The 24667-nt window shown below is 42.0% G+C and overlaps 1 protein-coding gene across 3 annotated transcripts in view; it reads right to left on the bottom strand.

The window, feature by feature from the left end:
• SLC7A11 (solute carrier family 7 member 11) overlaps positions 1–24667 on the bottom strand; it is a 113469-nt gene that overhangs the window by 5763 nt on the left and 83039 nt on the right. For all 3 annotated transcript variants that reach the window (XM_087736048.1, XM_087736047.1, XM_009468745.2), the window contains 5 exons: positions 8428–8551; positions 7155–7258; positions 6562–6658; positions 3440–3589; positions 1535–1712 (listed from right to left, as the gene is read on the bottom strand). In XM_087736048.1, the coding sequence (XP_087592174.1) occupies positions 1535–1712; positions 3440–3589; positions 6562–6658; positions 7155–7258; positions 8428–8551 (653 nt within the window). The remainder of the gene's footprint in view (positions 1–1534; positions 1713–3439; positions 3590–6561; positions 6659–7154; positions 7259–8427; positions 8552–24667) is intronic.

The raw sequence follows: 24667 nt of genomic DNA, 5'->3' as shown, positions 1-24667 counted from the left end.
GAGAATATTTTTTCTCTCACCCAAGTAATGTAGTTCAACACTGGCATCCTGTGGCCAGAGATTCAAGTAACTGTATTCCAAAACCTCGGAGACTTCACAGAAAATGCCAAAAATCTCCTGGGTTTGATAAAGGAAAATTTCCTAGTTCCTAAATGTCAAGGCTGAGAAATTATAAACAGACAAAAAAACCAACTATTTAATAGAATGTCCTTGTGCATATAACTGTTTTCATTTGCACTGACGCTTTCTGCCCATTCCCAGGACATTGCAAGTAATTTATAACTTTATGGATATAAAATTAAGACAACCAGAGCGTGCTAGCCTTAAACTAACATCTTTTTCTGTAAATACTTTCTACCCTATTGTCTATGGACTTCCCAGCATGAATCGAGAGGGAAATTCATAGATCCTACAACAGATAGAATATAACTATATAACATATCGTTATATAGAGAAAATACATATAAAAGGTTACAGTATAATAACATACATACAATAAAAGAATGGGAGTTTTATAAGCAGCTCATTTTAAACCATCCCTTAAGACTGAAGCACAGAAGACAATATGCATTTTTGATTCAGCACCTATACAAATAAACTATTTTTAGTTGAAAGCTTTCATGGGTTGAGTTTTTCTTTTGCAGCAAAAGAGATTTTTCTTTCAGTTTTGTTTAATAAATTATCCATCATTCCTCAAATATTTTGCCTATGTTCTTGTTTCATGTTTTGAAAATTACCTCCATTTTGGAAACCTCCTATCATGCTCAGTAACAAAAAAGAGAAGAATGGGGAGCTGTAACAAATGATACTGACTTCTTTCTAATTTAAATTCTTCAAACAACCCTTCTCCAACATATCAGAACTTCCACAAATGCTTTCAAAAACTTTCAGAAATGGTATAAAAAGATTCTCGGTGTATTTCAGGTGTGAAATACTACAGCCAAGTCACTCGGAAGTCATTTTTCATGAAGCACAGAAACAATTTCCACAGAGGTGTGTCAGGCACAGTATATTTTGCTGTCATTTTGTTGGGAGCCACCACTAAGGACGATATCCCCATACCAAGCCCGACGGAGCCTGTCCCATTCCAAATACTCCACAGATGCATGGTCTCAGCAGGGAGCACCGAGCCCATCCTGTCATCACAACTGTGATGTCTAAGTTTCCAAACCGATTCTCCTAGGAGTGAAATGCTTTCTCTATTAGCATAGGCCAACAGCCACAGGAGGGACACGGGTGATTTAAAAGGAATCAGATGTCTGTAGGGGAGGGAAGGGAGCAGGGGAAGAGGCGTCCAGTCATTTAAAGTAAAGCACTAGCTGAGGAATAGGCTTGCTGTAAACATATCTCGTTAGTTAACGGACATTAATTGTAACCAGTAGATCAATGCTATAGCATGCACCAAAAAGAAACTTGCATTGTCATCCCCAGCTCAGAGCAGCTGAGAGGATCGATCATAAGCATTTCACAACACGGGGAACCCTGAGAAATTCCCAGAGTCAGCACGAAGGAGTGGAGTCCCACCGGGGCTTACCGAGGAGCTTTCTGAACCACCTTGGCTTCTTGTCCCATACAATAAAGAGGTAGTAGGCAGGAACTCCGGTCAGGGTTATTGCAAATCCAATCCCTGTATTCACTGGATCAGAGTAAAGTGACAATGCAACCATGAAGAGGCAGGTGAAGGAAAACAACGCTGGAATAAATAGAGGCACCTGAAACATAACCGCACAAAGGACCATTACTTTACATTGACCTTGTTATTGAATGACTATGGCATTTAATGTTCCATGAAACTTAAATCGGATAAAACCCAGCAGTACAGGATAGTTCTGGAGAAATACGGGTATCTAGAAAACGCACACAAAATGTCAGTGACTGCAGAAACCAAGCTACGCAGAGTGCTATGCAGTAAGCACCACAGAAGTCTTTTAATTACACACTAAAACACTACAGTGTTTTACCTCCCTTAAAATGTAAAGGCTGTAAATAAGTTACATTGCAAAAGTCCTTTCTCTAATCCTCCAGTAGATAAGTAAGCGCACTAACTGCGGTAAAGATTTCCTCTTTGATAATTACCTATTAGAAAACATTTTAAAACACAACCAAGAGCTCAAGTCACCTTTTAAAACTATTAAGAACATATTGATTTTCTTCCTAAGGTAAAAATTAAAATCTGGCAGGAAGAGAGCAAATTAAACACCAATTTGACTAGTGATGAAGATATTCGATAGCATTATGCAGCTGATAGCTACTGAAAAAGCACTTTTTGACTGTATGACTGATAGCATTATCGGTGTCGCTGCTGAAAGTACAAAAAAACAACATCATCACATTAATTCTTTCCATTTCCAAGAACACCACTACAATCACTATGTTAGCACCTCTCTGAAGGAAACGCCTACAGGCATGGCTTGCGAGATGTTCGGTGTAACAGAGAATTGGAAAATTCCTTGGAGATTATTCTCTTCCTTTCATGCCTTGAAGCATTATTGTTCCTCTTTTGTGCACTGTCAAAGCATTTTTTTTTAATCAAAGCAAAATAGGTTGTGCTGTTGCCCTTCTTATTTACAGATATACCTACAAGAACGCAACAGAGCACGTTCTTCAGTTCTCCACAAAATAGGCTTCTTGGCAATACATAAATAGGGGTAGATTCCTCCATTTTTTTCATGATAGACATTATCTTTCTGGATACGCAATGGGACAACTTACTTTGTAAGATATTGCTTAAAATAAGCAAGAAGAGTGGCAGAACCAAGGTCAAAACAGCTACTGTTCAATGGGCCAGACTATCAGCATTTTCTTTCTGGGTTCACAATAACTGTTTCTGCAAATTCATTGCAAGTCCCAAGTATCATAATAATAGCACTACTAACTTATTTGCACATCAAATTGACATATTTGATATTGGATAGGCAATGAAATAAATGTTTAATATTAATGCTTATGCTTGACATGAATTCTGGTGGCAAAATTATTCAGGCCTTTATCAAAGGAGACATTAGACACAAAGGAGGATTGGCTGAAAAGCAGCTTGGCACATGTAACCCCAGTATTTGCAGTCTGAACCCTGTGTGACTATGCAGGACTAGAGGTATTTTCACACAGCTTGCCTCACGCTGCCTCAACGCGACAGACAGGCAAAACTGAGCAAACACCTTCACTTTGGCACAGCAGCTTCAGTCGCTGCCCCCCGAGCACCAGGGAATAGCCAAGAATTAGAATTTTCTTTCAGAAGGCAGCGCAGCTGGGGTAGCACCGGGGAGCTTGCAGGAAAACACTCTGAGACCCTTCAGTGCAAAAGACTATTTTCTATTAACTCTGTTTTTCTCAAAAAAGAGGTTAGCTTTCTCCAGCAGAAAATGCTTCTTTACTGTCTGACTATACAATAGATAGGAGGGAGAAGGATTCATGTAAAACAGTAGAGAGCGGAGGTTACCTTGAAAGGACGAGGCATATCAGGATGTTTATATCTGAGATAAATCAACCCAGCAACTACTAGTCCAATAAAAAGCCACCTGGCAAAACTGAGGAAATTCAGGAGGCTGTAGAGATCCCCGTTGAATAACATTATCATTGTGAGAGGATGCTGCAAAAGAAATTCAGAACATAAGAGGGGTTTAGTGGATTGATCTCTATTATTTTACAGCAGCAATGTCAAATTTTTCCACAGGGACAAGCAGCGCAGCCTTTTGCAGAGACACCTGAGGACCACAGACTTTGGTTCTGCCTTTTTCATGCCAATCAGGTGTGTGACTGATACCTAGCTGTCCCCCGAGATCATCTTCGATCAATATATATCTGTCCCAGGTGGCCACAGGTGATCAATACATATCTGTCCCGTGTGACCCCGAGAAATACACAGGCGCACAGCCCACTGCATCACCAAAATACTTGAGCATCCTGGGCACCATTCTCACGGGACCTGACAAATATATTAGCTCACTGCAGTTTTACTCACTCATCGCTGATGCAAATGATAAGAGCAGTTAAATTTTGGTCACACAAAAGTGGAGGTTTCTAGGTGTCTTGTGGAAGGAAAATTCAGGCTGCAACAGGGGAACTCAGCAGAGAGGGCATGGCAAGGGGTAGCTACACCCCATGGGATGCCAGCGGGGCACACCGGCTTGCCACCAGCTTGTATTTGCAGCATGCCTTTCAGGCTTGCAGGGTGTAGACTTATTCCACATCGGAAGTGCAAACATTTCTAAGCAGAGAGAAGCATTTAGCTGTCACTCAGGTGGCTACTGAACAGCAAGAAGGAGAGGGGACACTAGAATAAATACATTTCTTCATTAAAGAGCTGTTCTGAGATACAGGGCTTCTGCGAGGCAGGCAAAAGCTTATATATCAACTAGAGTGTTGCACCGTGGGTTAGATGATTAGTGTAAGCTACAGGGATCTATTTCAGGGGAATCTCTGGACAAAAGCAGACTATTTGTAGCTTGGATCAACTCTGCAGTGTAGCCCGTGCTTCCCCCACAAGATACCCTGTGCCCACAATGACAGAGTCCTTGCGTTTGGGGATGAAGGAATGAGGCAACTTCACTGTAGCCCTCACTGTTCAGCAAGAGGGAAGATCCTGGCAGCTACAGCCTCTCTAGGTTTATAACAAGGCAACAGGTGAAATCAACTGCAGATGCAGTAAAATGCTGGACTAAATCTTTATGTAAGGAAAGCTAACTTGCATTAGTTATCTAGACTTACAGCCTCTCTCTTTTTCTTTTTTCTTTTTTTTTTTTTTTTTTTAAAGCAGTGAAGACAGCTTGGATTTGAACAAGAAGGATCAATATTTCAAATATGGGTCTCTGGCTTCCAACCTCTAATGACTTACAAAGCACTTGGTTCTTTATACACAGGTATTAAGCAAGCTCCTCCTCTGTAAAGGTCAAAGGAAACCTTACCACTGAATTATACTGGGCAAGATTTCTTCCATACAGACTCAGTCCCTAAAACTAAAATCTAGGTTATAAGCATGATAATGCCAGAAAGGGCCACAGACAGTGAAGGAGAGCTACCAAGAAAAACAAATAAAGTAGGGCTACAATCAGATTGCATGATTTCTTGGAGTTGCTACGCACACATCTATCAAATACCAGGACATACATACATAAACAGATTTCGTAATTCCCAAAAATGCTTTTTTATTTAACAGGCCTCAAACACTGAATGTGCTCATTTTCTCAGTTTCTCCTCAAGGGCTCTTTCCTTTCTTACAGTGTGTAGACCTTGGCAGGAGAGATAAAAAAGGAAAATGCTAAAATGCAGACTATTGATGCAGAATATATCCTGCAACTACTCTACTTGCAATAAGGTAAGAAAAAAATATTACAGTCTCTGAAGGATGGCTATGTTCACATGAGAATCTGACTTTTTCAAAGGAAATCAATGCACTGGTGTAACAGGACCAGATGCAGTAGCAGAAAACATCTTTCAGAAAAAAAATAATATATTAATACATTTTGTGCATTTCATTCCACAGAAAACAGTCAATGCAATTTAACCAAAAGGTATGACTACTTCAGCCCAAAGAAATAAAATGCAAAGTAAATGCTTATGTAAAATGAATTTGATTAAAACTTTTCACCATAATCACATTGCCTAATTTTCAAAATTTGGATGCCTACAGTTGTACGTGCACATATAAAATTCAACACTTCAGCTGGCACTTCAGAAGCGAGCTTATAGGCATCTATAGCAAAAACTGATTTAAATTCCAGGACAAGCATCCGATCTTACTAGCGTGCACACGTCTTCTGCTGTGGCTGGAACTCCCCGCAGATGCAGAGGTCTGTCCAGATAGATTACAGTCATCGGTCCCAAAAGAGGGTCTGGACACCCACGGTTATGAAGACTGCAAGTTAAGTGGAAATCTTCTTGGCACTATGCAAACTGAGGTTTGAGGTTGGTATTTTGACATTTTGTCCTAACATTTTACCATACAAATTAGTCTGCAATGCAAACACATAGTCAACATTTAGCTCTGCTGCTATTTTAGAAGTCAGTAATAGGATTTCCACTATAATAACGGTGTTTTTCCTCAGACAATTCACAGACTATTGCCCAAGCACACGTTCTCTCATTTTTTAATCACTGCTACACTGCACTGCTGAGGGTTCCCCTTTCATTATCTTAGTCCATAATTGTTTGCATTTTTCACTATAAGGTGGTATAATGAGCCTTTAGGGTGCTCCCAGATGCTGATGTTTAGCTGCACTTTCGGTTAAATGAATCCCTTTTTTGTTTGTTTGTTTGACTGGAATTTGCTTCTCTGAAAGGGAACTAGCTCATCACTAGCAGGTCCTTAGAAATAAAGGGCAATAAGACATGAATTAGGCTGCAGCAATAGGCAGTAGAGTGCTACCGACAAGATAGCAAGGAGATGATAGAATAAGAACAACTCCCAAATCTCATTCCTCTCTTTACTGTCCTCTGTCCTGCCCAAAGCCCACGTACACATTAATAAATGAGACTCAAGCAGTGCCTAAATTCTGTTCGAATCCTCCAGAGCAAGCCTGTAATATGAATTCTTGTGCAGGAACATTTGTTTGTATGATTTACCAAAACAATGACAGCTGGCAGAGGAGTGTGCTTGCGGACATGAATCATGGAGAGAATTTCCGGAAGGTGACCCTCGCGGGATGCAACGAAGAACATCCTGGTGGGAAATAAATGTGGACAGACTTTAAATGTGCTCATTACTGTGACTAGGCAAAGCGGCTCATGAAAGTCACAGAGCACAGCGGCACTTCTTAGGCTTGTTTGAGGTATTCTGAATGAAAACTAGCAGGAGAAGCCCGGACGCAGAAATTAAAGTCATCTCTGAACATGTCCCCTCCTTACCTTACACTATGATCGGTGTTTGGAATTAGTTAGTATTTTCCCTCCAATTTCCCTCCTTCACATGAAGCAAAGCAGCCATTAATTAAGTGCTGTACTGGGAGGGATCAATTTCCAAACCATTCAAAAGGTTTTAACAATAAGATACTAAATCCAATGGGAACAAAGTGAGAAAAAGCCCTACACCTGCTAAACATTATAGTCATTTTTCATTTCCTGCTAAAAGAATTAATCCTACTCTCCCTTCCGCTTGCTTCCTCACTTTCAGCGTATACCTCATGCCCTTCACCCCCAGGAGTATTAGCAGTGCTTACCTGGAAACCGCAAAAGTGCCACCATTCATAGATCCAAAGCAGGAGAGAGCAACAAATACTGGTACAGCTAAAGAAAAGTTTCCCATTAGTCGTTCCGCAAAGGTCTGTTAGAGGAGAGAGAAACATACAGTGATTTTTCATAAAACATGAAAGTAATTTTACTCTATTAACAAATTATTAATAAATATGGTAAGTTTTATTTATATCCCCTTTCTGCATCTCTCACTGAAAGTTGTGCTGTGCATTTATTACCTCTTATTTTGTGACACCAAGGCTACTGCAGATGAGGTCTCCCACCCTTACTCCTGACTGCGTGTGGAAGATTGCCAGCTGAGGCAATGCTGTGGAGGTCTGATTTATGTCAGTTTAGACCATTATGACTCCAGAAAAGAAGACCCAGTCTGAATGGACCAAGATCTTATCTGGATATCTCATATTTTGTTTCTACAGCCTTCATTTTACTTAGCTGATGCTACCCAGTGGTATAGTCCATCCATTTGCACTTTATTGTTCTAGGTTACCAGAAGAGCCTTAATTGGAGTTTTGGGCACCACAGGAGACACGGACAATTTTCTTCAGGTTTGCAAAATGTTTTGTTTCTAACTCTCCCATGAGCTACAGAATTTGGTCATTTTTTAAATGCCACATCAATTCAAATAGCCATGGGCAGTGTTGCTGCTGGAAAGTAAACGGAAACGTTTGTTTCCTCATTGCCAGTCAGAAACCATAAATATAAAAAAAATCAGTGTCATCACCACAATTCAGCAAGAACAATCAAAGCAGTATTTCCATGCCAGGTTGCCTTGCAACTCCTTCCCAAATGAATTCCAGTATTCACAGCAACCCCATTCCTAAGTACTCGGGACACACGTTGTACGTTACCGCTTCGTGCTACAAAAAATAGTTCAGAGCTCCCGCTTCCACAAATATCTGTGTTTCCTGCTTCCCAGGAGTTTGGCCTACAATTTAGCAAAGAATTTTTCAAACATGTCCTTGGCTATAGAATTTAAGTCCTATTGACTTTGTTGTATCAGGTCAATAAATACAGTCTAACAATACATTACAAATGCTATCGATGGCCTTAAGTGCAAACCCACTCATCAGTCAAAAATCAGACTAAGTTCACCGGGATGCTAATACGTGGTGTAAAAGAGGAGCCATATAAAAGGCTGATTGGATGTGTCCCCCCCAATTTTTCCCCTGGAAATAAGAATATATCAACAGACACAACTGCAGCAGGGATATAGCTTTGTATTTTTCTTCTGTAACTTACCACTGCTACAGCTTTTGAAAGCAGCAATTCCCCAGCACTGATTGTAGTGAAATAAGCCACGTTTGTTAACACATAGCCAACTGTGACGATAATCATTGAAATGCATATTGCGAGGGGTATGTTTCTGAAATACACAAGGTAGCTCATTATTTTGCAATCTGGTTGCTATTCCCTGAACATGAAACAAATAACATGAGAAGAAGCCACTAATGATGGTGAATGCACATTTGGTGATCCTGAAATATCATAATTAGAAACTATCGGTAAAAAAATAACACATCAAAACAAACCATCTAGACAAAGCAAATAGGTTTATAATGAAGAGGTGAGACACCATTTGAGGGAGGAGTCCTTTGGGGAGGCCAAGAGGCTGTGGTCCCCATGCTTCCCATGCAAGAAGCGTGGCCCGTTTGAGCTGCCTACCCATACCGACTTTAAAGCTGAGCCCAATAGGAAGGCAGCAGGTTGCAGTGCTTGAACCAGCAATAAGGCAGATGACAGATGCAGGGGATTCAGCGCTCTGTCTATCAGGAGAGCAATCACAGTGGCATCTCCAACATACCTACTGGCACTCAGTGACTGCCCACCTGGAGGTGGTTCAACACCTTCCCCTGGATGCCAAAATGTCTAGTATGTGCAATTCTGCCCTCTCCTCCTCTGTGCAATTCTTCCCTCGCATACCTTACCATATCCCAATTATCTCTCTCACTATTCAGGGATACATGAGGGCAGAATACGACACAGAAATAGGTACAGCACAAATAGTACCGAACAGTTCAAAACCCTTGACATCTTAGCTAAAAGACAGAACAACAACACACAAATACGAATAACGCCGGACTTTTGTATAGCATGTCCTCCCAGTCAGCAAAGCAGAAAAGCAGAATTATTTCTATTTTAAAGAAAAGGAACAGAGATACTGTGAATTTGTCTAAAGCCACACTACAGGCAAATGTTCGAGTTAGGAACAAAACCCAGATGCTTCAAGTGTTACTCTAGTCTCTTTCCACTTGATGTCATTGCTTGATATCATTGATATCTGCATCACACCAAGAAGAGACTCAGATCTGAAATCAACATTTACTCCTTTAATTCCAAGGCAGAGAGTTGCAGTTGGAAACATGCAGTACATGCGCTCCCTCTGAGGAGAGCTGAGCGCTCCTGCTTCATGGTCGGTTCCCTCCAGCTATCTACATTGATTGCGTTTGAAGAGATGCAAAGTTTGCCACATTTAGAGAACTTTGTTGTGAAGGTCACCCCATCAGGTGGGAGAAAGCAGAGACAGAATGAGCAATTCTGGTGTCCCAGAAGAGACCACAAGCACAGTGCTAAAGGACTATTGCAATTACCTCAGAGGAAAAGGTGTTTTGAGAATCAACACAAAAATTTATCGTTTTCTGATTTTTTTCTCAGAGAAACACAGCTGGGTCAGAATTTAAGGATCCTCTTCACTCCCAATCCTTATTTCTCAAGGAAATCCTTCACATAGCTACGGCTATATAGAGCTGAAAAGAAGCTCTAAACTGAGACAAAATAAGTAACTAAAGCAGGACAGTATTGCTGTTGCACATCTTGCCCACCTTAGAAACCATGGTGTCAAATACTGTCATTAACCCAGACACACAGGTAGGTAAGAGAATCATGCCGTATTGCAGCACCAAATCTGGGTAGACACGATGATACTGCATGAACCCACTGCTACATCATGCACAGGGTCTCAGGTGAAGCAGCTGGAAGGAGGGGAGTCAGTCAGCTTGTGGGGTGCGCTTGTTGATGGAGAAGGCAATGGCAAGGACCATAGCAAACAGCCCAGAATGCAAGTGCTGTATTGCTGGAAAAACCACAAAGTTACTGACTCAAGAAATACTGCAGCACTGCCTGTTGATAATATGTCTGTGCAAAAAATGTTTTTGTAGGTCAGTTGCCGGATATTTTGCAACCAGTTTGGTTAAGCTTCTTACCTGACCCGGGTGTAAATTGAATTCAGTCCGCTTAGCATTTGATTCAAGGTTACATGGTTTCAAAGCCTCTCAGAACAGAGATTTTAATTGTATCTTCTGCATCACAGATGAATGCTTCAACCAGCAAGCTATTGGATAAATCAGCATTTACTCCAACCTTAAAAAAATCTTTCCAGCCAAAGACAGCAAATTTGTACTATTTTCACAAATACCATTTGAATGACTGAAACCACATTGTTAAACTTAACTATCTTTTTCCATTCTAACTCTTACCAAACACCTGCTTGCTGTATTTACTTCTAATTTGAATCCCAGTTTAATTTCCTCTAAAAAATGGCAGTTCAAAACTAAGGGGAAAAAAAAATTATGCTTCCAAACATGACCGTTTCCTTAGCACTGTGGGTCCTGCCTTGTTATACTGAAGAGCACTAACCCCTTCGGATAGCAATACCAACAACAACAACAGGAAAAAAAAAAAAAAAAACTCAGGAGAAGAATAAAATTCAAAACACAAGCCAGAACTAGTCAGCAAGCACAATTCATTAAAAAGCCTGCAGATCATAACCCACGCCTGGAGCAGCACAAGGGATGCTGTGACTTCTAAGTTCTTGAGTCCTCATCTTCTGCACGAAGCGAGCGCTCGGGTTGCAGCTCCTTTTGTCTCCCGGCAGAAGCAGGCCTTCGCAGGGCTGCCGTACCTTCGCGCACAGCCCCTCCGAGCGCTGCTTATTAGGCACTGCTTTCGGTGACAGATTTAGACAAAAATGAAAGGCCAGTTTCAAGATTTCAGGAATAAGTAATACAGTACGGTTCATTTCTCACTGACACCGCAGTTCAGATTTACACTTGGTCGTCGAATCATCTGAAAGCACGGACAGACAGGTACGAACCATATGTAAAACCACTGAGTGAGAGCTTTAATTGTATCTTTTCTATCCATCCAATTTAAGAGGCAGTTCCCAATTTGCAACAGGATACCATTATCAAACTCTCTGCTATGAACTACAGTCACTGCATTGGAAAAAAAAACTATAATGCCATTAGCATTAAAGATTACCTCCTTTCCTTGGAGGATCACTGTACCAATCTCGTATTTTAGATATTCTCCTAGACTTCCAAATCTTCTCTCCAAATCAGGAAAAAACAGACCTAAGTTCTCTGTTAAAATGCCTCTATTGATGCAGATTTCACCTTTTCACTTCTGCATCCTATGAATCGAACACAATACAGGGTGTTAGCACACTGATAAGCCATGTTTCTGATATAATGCAAATTCACAACTGCTACACAGCTAGCTGAGAGTTTTGAACTAGAGGGAGTCAGAAAATTCAAGAAAAAAAATATTTTTCACTTTAATATTTTGGTTCACTGAAGTTAAAACTTTTGATGGGATACTTGACAATTTCAGTAAGATATTTCTTAGGAAAAAATCTTAGAACCAGACAGAAATCTTGTCCAACTGGTAAAGACCTCAGAATAGCCAATGGCTTAAAAACCATAGCATATGTGTGCTCAGATACAATATTTTATTTACTTAAAGCAGGCCCAGGACTTGAACTTGCATAGAAGCGGCTACTAGTTACTGTAGGGCAGTGCTTTCCTTTTGCATTTCATGTCAGAGTGAAATCTCAACAGATTTCAAAATCAAGAAAAACTATTTTCAAATCAGCCATTTTTCTGAGTAGACCTTCAGGTGCTGACGTTAACCCCAAACCTATACAATGATTTGGAAGTGTCTCGTGTTACTGCCAAGACGATATTCAAGCAGGCTGCTCCTCAGGTAGAAGGGGAAGCTGCTGCCAGCAGTCTTTTGCAATATTCATCTCTTCTCCCAGAACTTTGAAGAAAAACAGTATCAAAAGGAAAAAAAAAAAATCTGAGGAAACCTGAATCAGGAACATATTTACAATATAATTAAAAAGTCTTTATAAAATCAGATGAGAGACAATTAGAGTAGCTTCTAAGCATCTGAACATTGATGAAAACTGAATTGAATCTCCATACGTTTTAAGATTTACCCATCCCTAGCCACTATTCAAAGCCAAATCTTCCCCTTCTGCCCTATATACAAAGCAATATAATGAAGAATCACAACAGCTTAGATGAAGAGCACATCTACCTTGCACTTCCCAGAAAAAAGTCACTGAGGAGTCTACCATCACAGAGAAATTCAGCATTAGTAATACAGCTAGTCTATCCTGTGGCTATACAGAGCTGAAATTGCCAAGCTATGCTGTATATGGCTTGCAAGCAAATTTCCTCCTTCTAGAACCCATAAAAGACCCCGCAGCCAGGGCACAGGGTTCAGTTAATCAGGATATCCACTGGGTTTTGGATTTGACCTTCGGTGTTGCAGAATCATAGATCTTCTGATAATCTGCTCTGGTACTGCACTACCTTCTACAAATATTTTTGAGAGAAAAAACACAGAGCAGACCAAGTAAGAGGGGATGAGGAGAAAAAAAAAAAAAGGAAAAAGAAAAAGAAAGCCAGAGCGAGAACCTGGGGATGAGAAGAACAATGTCAATAAATCAGCCGAGGACTATTCCCAGAAGTCTACAGCTCATATCCCAGCTTAATGACAACTTTTATAACAACAAACAGTGAGCGCTAAGAGCTGTGACCACTGCGGGCTGTTCTTTCTATGAAACGACAAGCACAGAGTCAAATATGCCCCACTGAGCCAGCTGAGTTCACAAGTATGAAACACATTGTCAGCACATCTTTTGTTGTTTAGAGGCCGTGCCAAAATCATTTCCTTGCGTCCATTTCTAAGCCAGGTTTTGCAAATGCTCGGTCTGAGTCGACTGTCCTGGAAAAAGCTGTGCCAGTGGGACCCAGCCGGGAAAAGTAAATAAGAAGGTCTGAACAAATCAATTAATTACTGGTAAAGTTAGGTGAGATAAACCACATCTCTACTGTGCTATGGAAATTGTGAAAGATATTTTCTGTTACATTTAAATTAAAAAAAAAAAAAAAAAAAAAAAAAAGAGAGAGAGAGAGAGAGAGGAAAAGTCTTAATTCCTTCACGTGTTTTCCAGGCAAGGATTTGCTTGGGTTTTGTGAGCACGAGCCTGTAGATGCTATATTTCTTTAGTTGAAAATTTACCACCACAGGAATTTCAAGATCCTTTTAAAAAGTTCCCTTGTGCAATAATTTATTCACCATTTGCAATCTGTTAAGCAATTTTCCAAATGAACTCTTTGCAGATTTTGGCACTCTCAAAAAAATCTAATCATCCATTCCACTGTCCACAGGGCCAAAGCTTGGCAGAAGAAGTCACAAGTGCAAATTTATCCAAATAACCTGACACTGGCAAAAATAACCAAATACAATACAGAAAGCAGCGAGAGCGCCCTGGTAATCTAATATTCCCAGGACTTCAGTGCAAGACCAGAAGACGTATAAGCTTGGCTTAGCAAGTGACACATTCCAGAGCCCAACCTGTCTCTCTCACCTTTCCCGGGTAGTCATTCTGTGAGCTGTGGAAATCCCAAATCTTGGACAGCAAAGCAGTATGCTTTGACAGAAACTTACTCATCTCTGATGTGTGTTTTTCATGTGAAAAACAGCCTACAAGACAGCCTGTTACACTGAAGGGATCAAATGGTTCTCACCATGTCAACGTGTGAAAAAATTACAATCTCGCCTATCTGTTAGGAGAAAAGGAGTATGCAAAACTTAAAAGGAGGCCACCCCCCAGGACAGAATCAAAGCAGGAATAGAGAGGCAAAAGGATGGGAAACATCACAGCACCTCTCAAATCCACCTATTTGTAAATGCTAATACAGGTCTCAGCAATAACTGACTTTAGCAATTAGCTATTACTATTTTGTTTATTGTAGCGAAGGTTCTCCTCAGCAAATCACTGCTTCTCCCCCTTCACTGCCTCCCAATACGCTCCAGCCTTATGTTCCAGATCGGAGCTGCTGTTTCTGGGCTTGCAGCTCAGACGCTATTAAATTACGTGACTTCTCTTCATCTTCTTTTGATTGTGATTTTCCAGGGGAGAAATGAAAAAAAGGAAAGACTAGCTATTAAGCTGCGCTGTCGTTTCCACCACCACACACTCCATGGACGTTACTGCTGGAGCGAGCGTTAAAGGGCTGCCTTCTCCATTTCGACGCATTGGTTCTGTACCTCTGACATCTGCAGAGAAACAGCAGTGTGACAGTGGGATAATAGAGTGAAGAATCAGGCCACAGTCTGCATTTAAAAGCCTTCTTGCTTTCCATCGCCTAGCAAGAGAAGAAAAGAACTTCTGCTGTGCCTAATTACTTGCTTTCTTCCTGGTGTTTGACTTCACTAGCTTGGGTTATAATTGGTTACAGTTCATAAAAGGGGTCTTCTATGACCAACTGACTTTAAAGGGTCAAACTGTGTTACAATTGTGCTGGGAAGGGCAGTAGATTTTATTAACTTCTCAAATGTTTTCAACACCCTTTCCAGCAGGCTTTCCTAAAAATACCCTCGTGGCTAAAACTTAAGACCTAGAAAGGTATCAACTGCACAGGGTAACACTGTTCTCCATAACATCCCCTTCTAGGCAAGCCCTCCCAGCTGAAGTCCCAAGCAGAAGCGGAGCTGTCAACAGCCCTGGAGAGACTGAGGATAATTGTTACGCTCGCAAGGCGATTTGCTTTATTTTAACAGAGATTTGAACCTGGCTGCGGTCACATCGTGTACCGACTCAGGCTGGCGAGCCAGACCTCACCAGAGTGCTGTATTCATTTACGTCACGGCCCAAGCCCTAGCTTGTCCAGCCAATGCCTTTTGTGAAACACCTTTCTTTGAAAAGCAGAATGGATTCCTCTGCAACTTGGACCTCCAGCTAGAGAGGCCTCTCACATTCAAGCAGGATCCTGAACCTTTTCGCATGGAGTGGATAGCATTCCTGGCATTCCCAAAGAAAACTAAGCCCAGACAGCAGATATGACAGCTAAATCCACAAAAGACTTTTGAGTCACTGCCTCTGCTTAGCCATGCATGTGTCTTGTACAGCAAGCACGTGAGCACTGTTAGGGGCCAGAAAGCGAGCACAAGAGGCAGTACATTCTTCAGCTGCTGAAATAATACGAAATGCAAGTGGAGGCTTAATTTTTAAAAATATCTCTCTAAAAAATGGAACACAGACTTGAAACATAAGATATAAATCATCCCCTGTGACTTCTCAGTTAACTCTTTGATAAACCATTTCCATAAGTCCATCAAGTGCTAGTATCCAGCATCTTAACATTACCCCATTTGCAAACTGATTACACAAAGTTCATGACTGTTTTCAAGACACATATGAATAATCAGACCTGGCTTTTATTTTGCACTGTAACTTGACCTCAAGTCACATCCCTCCTGAGGGCCTGAGGGTCCCAAGGACCTAAGCTGGCTTTTCTTTCCCATTGTAATAGTCAGGCCTAGCCACCCCTGCACGGAGCTAGGCTTGCCCTGGAAGCTCAGGTGTGCTTGTCCTCAGAGAGCCTGGGAGGCTTAACGGGAGAAAAGTCAGGTGCCTGGAAGTATAGGCAGCAGCTGAGCAGGATATGTAGCAAAGGATCTGCATTTTGCATTTCAGGACCTAAAATGGTAGTGAAGATGCTTCGATGAAGACGCTCATTTATCCAGAGTATTGCAATTCAGGTGTGGTTTAGGCTGGACCTGTAATTAAAACAGTGTCTGCCACTCTCCTTCACAAATGCTTGCCTTTTTAAAAGCAGCATAGTCTAAATTCAGAGGATTCAAATACAAATATATCGTCACTCTTGGGTTTGATGAATGACTTCCATGCCTCTACCTAACACTGGCGTTTTGACGTTCTCCCTTCATTTCATTTGTAGGAAACTTTCGTGTACTCTAGGAAGTTTGTGACCTTTTTCACCCAGAGATGCAAAAACTCAGATTTGACTTTTATTGCCTAGCTCTTGCTCAACCAGGAGATGAAGGGAGCACCTCTGCTCTTTCACAAGCTCCAGCACTTTATTTTCTTCTGAGGCCTATTTGCTGGAAGTGCTTACAGCACTGCCAGCAGCGTAGATTATGGTAAGAAGCAATAGTAAATCACAGTGCTTGCTTGGAGGCAAGGAAGCTATAACCACAAACCTGACATGGGGCTGTAAAAACAAAACACCTGCCTGCACCCAGCTCGTGCAGGGAAATGAAGGGGAGCAGGACAGAGGCACAACTGAAAGCACTTCCTCCGAGCTGCCTTACCTAGCGCGGGATCGCGGGTCTGACTTCCTCTTAACTGCTCTGCACAGGCACGTTCCTCACTGCCAGACTTAAATGTAAAAAGAAGGGTGTGATGTAAGTGTGTATTAAAAGTAGGTTTATTTATTACAGGAGGCTCTCCTGGGAGTTTGAAATTATTAATTCCCTGAACAGCTGATGTATGAACAGGGTCTACTTTCCCCAGGCAGAATCACTTTTTGTAGGAAAGACAGAGTCTCCTGAAGCTCCCTGCAGACTTACATGCAGGCAGAGCCACTGCCCTGCACGGCCGCTTTCCCACGAAGCACAAAGACAGCAGCCGGCAGAGCACTGGCAGTAGTTGGGGGGAATACTTAGCAGTGTAAACAAGGGAACCTGAGGTGGGAAGTGAGCGGATCAGGCCTCATAGCTAGGAAACCTAAGCCAGCAGACAGCAGCTACCACCTAACAATAACGTCATAGCCACGGAAAGAGATTACGGTGGTTACAAAAGGAATCCCCCTAAAAACCATGCTGCCTGTCACAGCGCCCTTCCCATACTACTGCAGGTACCTGAGCACTTGCAGGCAGCAGGGTAGGGGTGGAAGCAGAGCCCTGCCTTGATCTGTATGTATTTCTACTGTCTATACTGAGGACATACGTTTCTCGTTTATGGCACGGCAAATAGCAAAGCGACGCTTTGAGTAATGCAAGGGAGCAGGCTGGCGAGGCTGCTATCATTCCCAAAATGAGCTACTCAAGTTCAGAGCCTGGGAACAAGCAGCCCGAATACAAAACACCTCGCTCGGCTCCGGCGGAGGGTACAGGAGGGAACGCCGCCCCCTCGGCCCCGCAGCTGAACTTTTTAGGAAGCATCGCTGGTAGCATATTAATGACTCCATATGGTAACAAGGGAAGACAAAGGCTTAGGTGCACAGAGGGATGGAGGGAGGAGCGTGTGTCGCTGTGTGTGTACGTGCATAAAAGGAGTCAGATTTTTCATACTTGTTAAATTCCTTGACATTTAATTTTGAGCAGGAGAGTTTCCACAATGCCAAGGATCATAAAGGAACAATTTGCTGCTGTATGTTACCATTGATATTTCGGCATGAATGAAAATTGCACCATTCGGTGATGAAAAGAGCAGCTACTTGTAATAAGGAGCACCATGGAAACTGAAATATCATTTACCAAGAAAGGCTCTTCTTCTGAAGGAATTGAAAATGAGAAAAATGGTAACTGTGGGTGCCTTGAAGCGTTAGCATTTAAAAAGATATGAAAGGGTTTAAATGAAATTAAAAGGAGATGTCTTAACAATACTGCACTGCCATGAAGGGGGCTGTCTGACAGATAAATAGTTTTCTCTGCAGAAAGCAAGGAAATGAGGCTCTTGCTAAGGACAGCCTAGCAGACTGGCTACAGATGTGTGACAGCCCATATAGCACACTGAAATAACTCTGTAAGAAATGACTAAGTTCTGACACAGAAGAGAAATCCAGAAAACTCAAAGTGTGCGCTGAAATACGCCTTTGTAGCGTGCAGTAACTGGAGGCGCTTGAATGGAGTTCAAACGGGAATATCAACTTTTTCTGTTGTATTACCTTCAGTGCTTTGAGAAAGGAAATATCAGCGACCTGAAATCCTCTCTCACTAAAACTTCGTCATACTTGAACTATGATCACATGCATAGAAGAGCTTTTTTTTTTTTTAAGAAATGATGAAGTGATGTCTTCAAACTTTTCAAAATCACCAGTAAGGCTGGCTTTTCCTTTTTCTGTGTCCAAGCTGAGAAATCTTAAATGTAACCCTTAGAGAGCTAGTACTGAAACCATTCTGCAAATCAAGTTCCTTCCAGTTTGGACAGTGACATGAAATAGCCAGAATTATTAATCTTTTTCAATGATCTTGGACAGTACAGTCAATCAGACCTCGGATTTTAAGGCCGACTCATCTTTGCAATCGCACACTGTTCAGTGTACCGTCTGTCAATGATGCGCTACTCTTCCATGCTAAAATCTTAAAATGTAAACGATAATGATGATTTGTACAAAACTTACTGCACCGTCTCTTATTCTGACTCAAAATCAACCTGTTAAAAACCATGGACTGATGCCATCAAAAAGCCCTACATCCTGGCACGCCATGGCTCACTGGCCAGCACCAGCCTCCCCAACGTCTGCACCTGAAAGCAAGCCTAGAGAAAACACCAGCTCTGTGGGACAGGATAAATTTATGTGTTAGTTTAGCAACAGTGCTTCCAAGGCTTGTTTCAGTGACCAAAATAAGCACAAAGCAGATGGCAGGATTTGGGCCGCTGTGGGGGAAATTATTTTCTTAGGAGCAGAGAAAATATGTAATTCATTACACTGCAGGGTAGTTCCTCCAGAACAGCATCCTGATGCTGACAACGGCCAACACCGTGCCCAGGTGGCCTACAGTTGGGACCTACTTGTGTCTGGGATGACCTGCAACTAAGGAAACAACTCTCCTCATGGCCTTCACAAGCACCAAGCAAGAATCCTAAAGTGATTCTGCTTATTTTTCACATCTATAGAAACGTTTTGTCCTTAGACCCACAAGAAGCTCATCCTCTAATGAAGTTTTGCCCAAGGAAAAGGAATTTCATGGTCTTCTATGCTCTTTGTGGACAAATCTTTACTTTTATCTGGTTTTTCTCAGCAGCTGGTTTTTTCCTGTAATAAACAAATATGAAAAAATAGAAGCGCCTGCCTGTCATTCCTTCACTGTAAGATGAATCTAATTCTTCTTTTCTCTAAAATAACCCCACACAGAAGTTAAACCTCTTGTCAGACTAGAGTGCTCCTATTCTCTATCCATTCTCATGATCTATGGAGGTGGTCTCTCCATTGCTGTTAGATCTTTTCAAATGATGATATCAAAACTACTCTTCTAAGGGACATTTCATTCCATCATACTTCAAAAAATTAAATACTGTTATTATACAGTCCATTTTTTTGCAATGAACAAAACATAATGACAAGGTGAAGATGCAAATAACAGTACTTGCTCAACAACAAGTGTTACGAGTGAATGAGGATTGACATAACGGACCACAGCAGTGCAACTTGTAAAGTGCAGATTATTCACTTCACAGCTCCTCTGGAGCCATTATAATCTTATATAAATCCTCTTAGTTTACAGTTCATGAATATAGGCTGTACTGTAATTTAAATGATTGAAAGCCCTTATGGGTTGTTAGTTAACAATATTCTTTTCTTAAATAAAATATCACTGTCACTGTGTATTTAAAATTCCAACACACTCACGGCCAAATATCAAAGTACAAGCTACACTGTAAGCGACCCGCTTCCAGAACAGCAGTAAACCCATAAGCACACACATAAAGCAGTTACCATGTAGGGAAGGGGTGTGCAGGGGAATAGGAATCTGAGCACTCGCTGGCTAAGAACCTGCAGTCTCCTCTGATGGAGATTCTGTGATCACACAGAAGGGGATATGCTCATCTACAAGAAAGATCCACAAAGCCAAATTGTCTTGATACGACTATTACATATCTTAAATACAAACCACCAATTTCACTGCTTCTTAAAGCTGAACAATCAAATAAGACAACCCCATTGAATGTCTCATCCAAAAAGACTGTGTCAAAGTTGAGTAAATTATTCTGCTAGCGGCACCAAGTGGAATATATTCCTTTTCTTGTGTTGCTATTGATATTTTGACCATGCTGTTCTAAAGGATAAGTACTCTTGATGACATGGCACGTGTTAATAACTGTTTGTGCAGTTATAAAAGTCCAATCTGATGCACATGAGTACAATGAAGAATACTACCCTTGCAATTTTAGTAGCCCATTCCTTTATTTATGTTTTATTCTCCCATTTTGTATTTTATACCAGTAAAAAAATACTATCTCACTTTCTCTGTCAGTTAGTTGCCAGCATCAGCCTATAGAAGTTTTAGGCGGTGCTCTAATAAAAGGTTACTGTTAATGGCATGCAAGATGCTGCTACAGCTTCTAGTATAACACCATGCTCACCTGACACTGGCTTAGCACTCTGCACTTTGGCATTTTTGAGGCTCGGGATTAAAGGGAAAAGGAAACAAAAGGGGCACAAAGAGGCTCCTCCTCTTCTGCAGCCAGGAAGGGGTGCACCACGGTGCAGATCAGAACATCACACTGCGAATTAAACTAGCGGTCTCTGCCATGTATAACTACGCATAGGTAGCGGGTATTGGCTTGCTTTTACAAATAACAGGAAAAACAGCTGTGAGACTCCCTTTTTCTGTACAGACGATGTAACTGACGCTGACAGTAGCCATGAGCAAAGACTGCTCTACTCCTGTGCAATTTCATAAGGAATTTTTTGGCTTCTGCTGGGTTTTACAGTGAGATTTCAGTGCTATTTGAAACCCATATTTAAATCTCAGACCAAAGCATTAAGGCAAGTGCTCAGAACCACCTCCCCCACCACTAATGCCCTTGGTAAATAAGGAAATAAAAGCACCAGCATCAGAGGAAACCAGGCTCCGGTTTTACAGCAGCAAGGGGAAAACCCGGGAGAGGTTCGCCTGCGCTGCAGAGCAGCATCAACACCAAAAGTTGCATAAACCACGCGTGCTTTCTTTCATAAAGAGTATAACCCCCAAGGTTATACTTGGGGTATATACAAGGGCCCAAGGTGATAAACGTGGAGGCCGTGGGGAGCCGCAGTGACTGTGCTCTGTATCCAAAGGCAGGCTCTGAGCCACCTCATGTGGACCACGCTTTGTCACCTTACCCAGCCGCTAGCCCAAAGCATAGTCTGATAGCGGTTATCAGCCGAGTGCAATCAGGGGTTTCAGGCATTGCGTTCGCATACAAAGAGGCAATACACCATAGTTAAATGAAAAACTGCTTCTCAAGCCAGTAATTCTTAGGTAGACAAAAGGTTTGCTCATTTGGCCTGGTATGTTTGGCACGAAGGACTCAGTGCCGTGGCTGACATTGTAAGTGTATAGATACAGCTTTATCTGATCCCTACTTGGACAATATTTTTTTTTGCCTCATCTGGTTATAACTGATCTGGTGAGTTTACATACTTTTCTATCTACCACTAGTACATTCCAGTAAATTCAGCCAGGCCACCTGCTTATGAACCACCAAAAAAGAATGAAAATGTCTAATGAAAGCCTGGGACCTTCACTGTGACCAAGAGAAGAGCTAGCTTAGCCCTGAGAGACCCATGATCTCTCCAGTAAAATACAGTATGTTTTACAGCTCTGGACATTTAGCAGTACATCAGCCTTGCAAGAGATTTTTATTCCTGCAATGAATATTCTGCTGAGCAGCTCGGGGTGCCCGTAAAGAGGGTACCGTCAGCCTCCAGTACAGGCACTGCTGTGTCCCTCAGTGCCAGAGACATAGATGTTAAAATAGTCCCACATGTATTTCAGGTGGTGAAAGTGAGGGAAAAGGCAGGGCAGTGGAAACTTCGAAGGTTACATTGCTTTGTTGTTACATTACACCAACCTGCTGGTAAAGCAGATTAGGATTTTGCCAACTACCCCAGGGAGACCGTGAATAAATGTTTATTTTACTTCCTTAGCGGGGCTGATTCATAGTAACAATGATTCACAGAAACAAACAAAAAAAGGGGGAAGAAAAAAAAAAGGAAAGCAAACACGACTTGCACTCAGCAGGTTATCACATCAGCAAGCGAACCAAGCCACGAGGGCTGGGAAGGAGCGACCCGCTCTGCAGCCACACGACGCTGCGCAAGGCAAACGAAACAGCCGCCGTGGAGACAGCCGCCGCGGCCACCAGCCCGGGCTGAGGCCAGCACATAGGCTTATCGCACCCTTACGCCTGGGATCCACCAACGCTCGGTGAAACTCGGAGGCAGGGGTGCTGCAAGACTCTCCGCGACGGCCAGCCAGCTCCCACAAACCTGCGGGGAGCTCAGCGAGACACCTCCACCGCTCTGGAGGAGGAGGGAGGGCAAGAAGCCCCAGCTGAGTTCCCTGAGCTTTGCTTCCTCCAAAGAGGTGCCACGGGCTTGGCAGAGGATGAGAAACCTAGCTGAGGGTTTGCCTCTTAAACATCAACTTCTGTGCAGATGTTTGCCTCTTCTGTGTATGCTCCAGGCAATGACTTCACCCGTGCCCGGTCACGACACCTTACATTACCAGCATTAAATCGACAAAGGCAGTGACTTGTAAAAATCAAAATGTTGAAATACCCCCATCCCCTGCAGAAGAGATTAGCCCAGACCCCCTTTCTCCACTACTCTTGGATCAGAAAAAGTAAAGCTACGGATCACGGCAGGCCACACACCTGCTTGCCTGCTCATCCCACCCGTCAGCCCACAGGAGCCTCTCCCTCCAGCAGACACCTCTCCTTCGGCGGGAGCCTGCCCGAATGATACGTTTTCAGAACTGCAAGTAATTTTCAGAAAGTTCTGAGTGTTTCCAGAATTCTGAGAGATTTTGTTCAGTCATTTTCATTTCAAGTTGGGCCTTTTATCTTGAACCACAGCGTCTACGTAAACAGAAACAAACATTTCAAAGCAACGGCTTCTGAAGTACTGCCTTAACGGAGGCGCTGTCTTAGCGGGGGGACCGTCGCACAGCAGGCGGCCTGCTCTCCCGTCCTGCCTTACCCTCTGAACAGCACGCACAGGAACAGAACCACTACTAACCCTGTGGCCTGCCATATACCAGCGAGGTGTTATGGCCTCCGCCTTTGCAATTTATCTTTTCCCCTCTCTTTTTCCTTCCATCCTCCAGCTATGTTTGCTGAGTATCTTTCATTTTTCAGGTAGCTGACTACATTCCTGATTTCTGTGCTAATATATTCGCAATATCTTTATTACATTCTCGAGACATAAAAGGAATTGGAATCAAATCCTATATCACACAATTAGGAGAAAAAGAATAGCGATAGTACTATTTAATTTCAACACACATATCCACAGCTAAAACCCAGCACAGCAATACTGATCTAACCCTGCATCTACAGCATTCATTTTTGTTCTGCCATTTTTCCACAAACTCTTCCTTAAACACCCATGCCAGGCATGTGCTATAAGTTAACTTTGGCTGTATGAAATAATAAATCATACTACAAAAATCACACAGAACAAACAGAAAAAGACAGCTACAGTTTGGGTTTTTTTTTTTTTTTAATATTCCCTCAAAGCATAGGTAGGAAATCTGCATTTCTGAGTCCTGAATATTTCCATGGCCATTAGCTCAACTTTTGTGTGCATAGGAGCATTTTATACAAGGAATATAAATGTTGGAACAGGTAATTATACAAGTGACCTTGCCTTTCTTCATTCGATAGTGAATTATTAGTCTCCTCAACTGTAATTTTATGAGACACCCTTATTGTCTTAATTAATGATCAAGGTACATCTTCGAAACCTTTACAGACACTATAGATTACATCAATCTCTTTTCTAATTTACACATATTGACTGGCATATCAGTTTAAACCCTGTCACAGGTAGGTCTTCACTGCAGTCAATTTCTAAACAGAATATCACATTTCTTTGGTTTTTTTTTTTTACATTAAAATAGAAAGATAATAAATTGGAAGTAGGAGATAGAAAGATGAAGTCAGTTGAACCAATTCAAATGCTAAACTGGTGTTTAGAAAGCAGCTGCCAATGACAAAGATATTGGTGCCTGAAAACTGCAGCTGATGAGCATCTCTCTCTCTCACGGTGTGGAATTGCACCACAGGACTCAGCACTGATACAAGCACCAAAAAACATGGGGGGGGGGGAACTGCACAAAGGAAAAGGAAAAAGAAATAACAACATATGATGAATGTGTTTCACGTACACATTCCTGAACGTTATAGATTGCAATAGTATCCATTAGGTCAGTCCCTAACTAAATGCGTCAAGGAAAACATGCAACCTCTGGAAAACAGTATGCACACACAGCAGCTACCTCCGACTGTCTGCAGAGGTAGGGAAGAGGAATAGTGCCCAATGAAATCTGCAGCCTTTTTGTTATCCCTGCTGCTGAAGCCTTTGCTCTCTGTGATCCCTATTGCAGATGACAGGTGAATTCACACAGTGAGTCATCTTCCCAGCCCCTCTGCTGTCTGCATACATTGCTCTGG

This window comes from Nipponia nippon, unplaced genomic scaffold (genome assembly GCF_047370975.1).
Source record: "Nipponia nippon isolate SJK-2023a ecotype South Korea unplaced genomic scaffold, ASM4737097v1 scaffold_6, whole genome shotgun sequence".
Taxonomy (NCBI): Eukaryota; Metazoa; Chordata; class Aves; order Pelecaniformes; family Threskiornithidae; genus Nipponia; species Nipponia nippon.
Note: the sequence above shows the minus strand (reverse complement) of the source record. Positions and strands in the feature narration are given on the sequence as shown.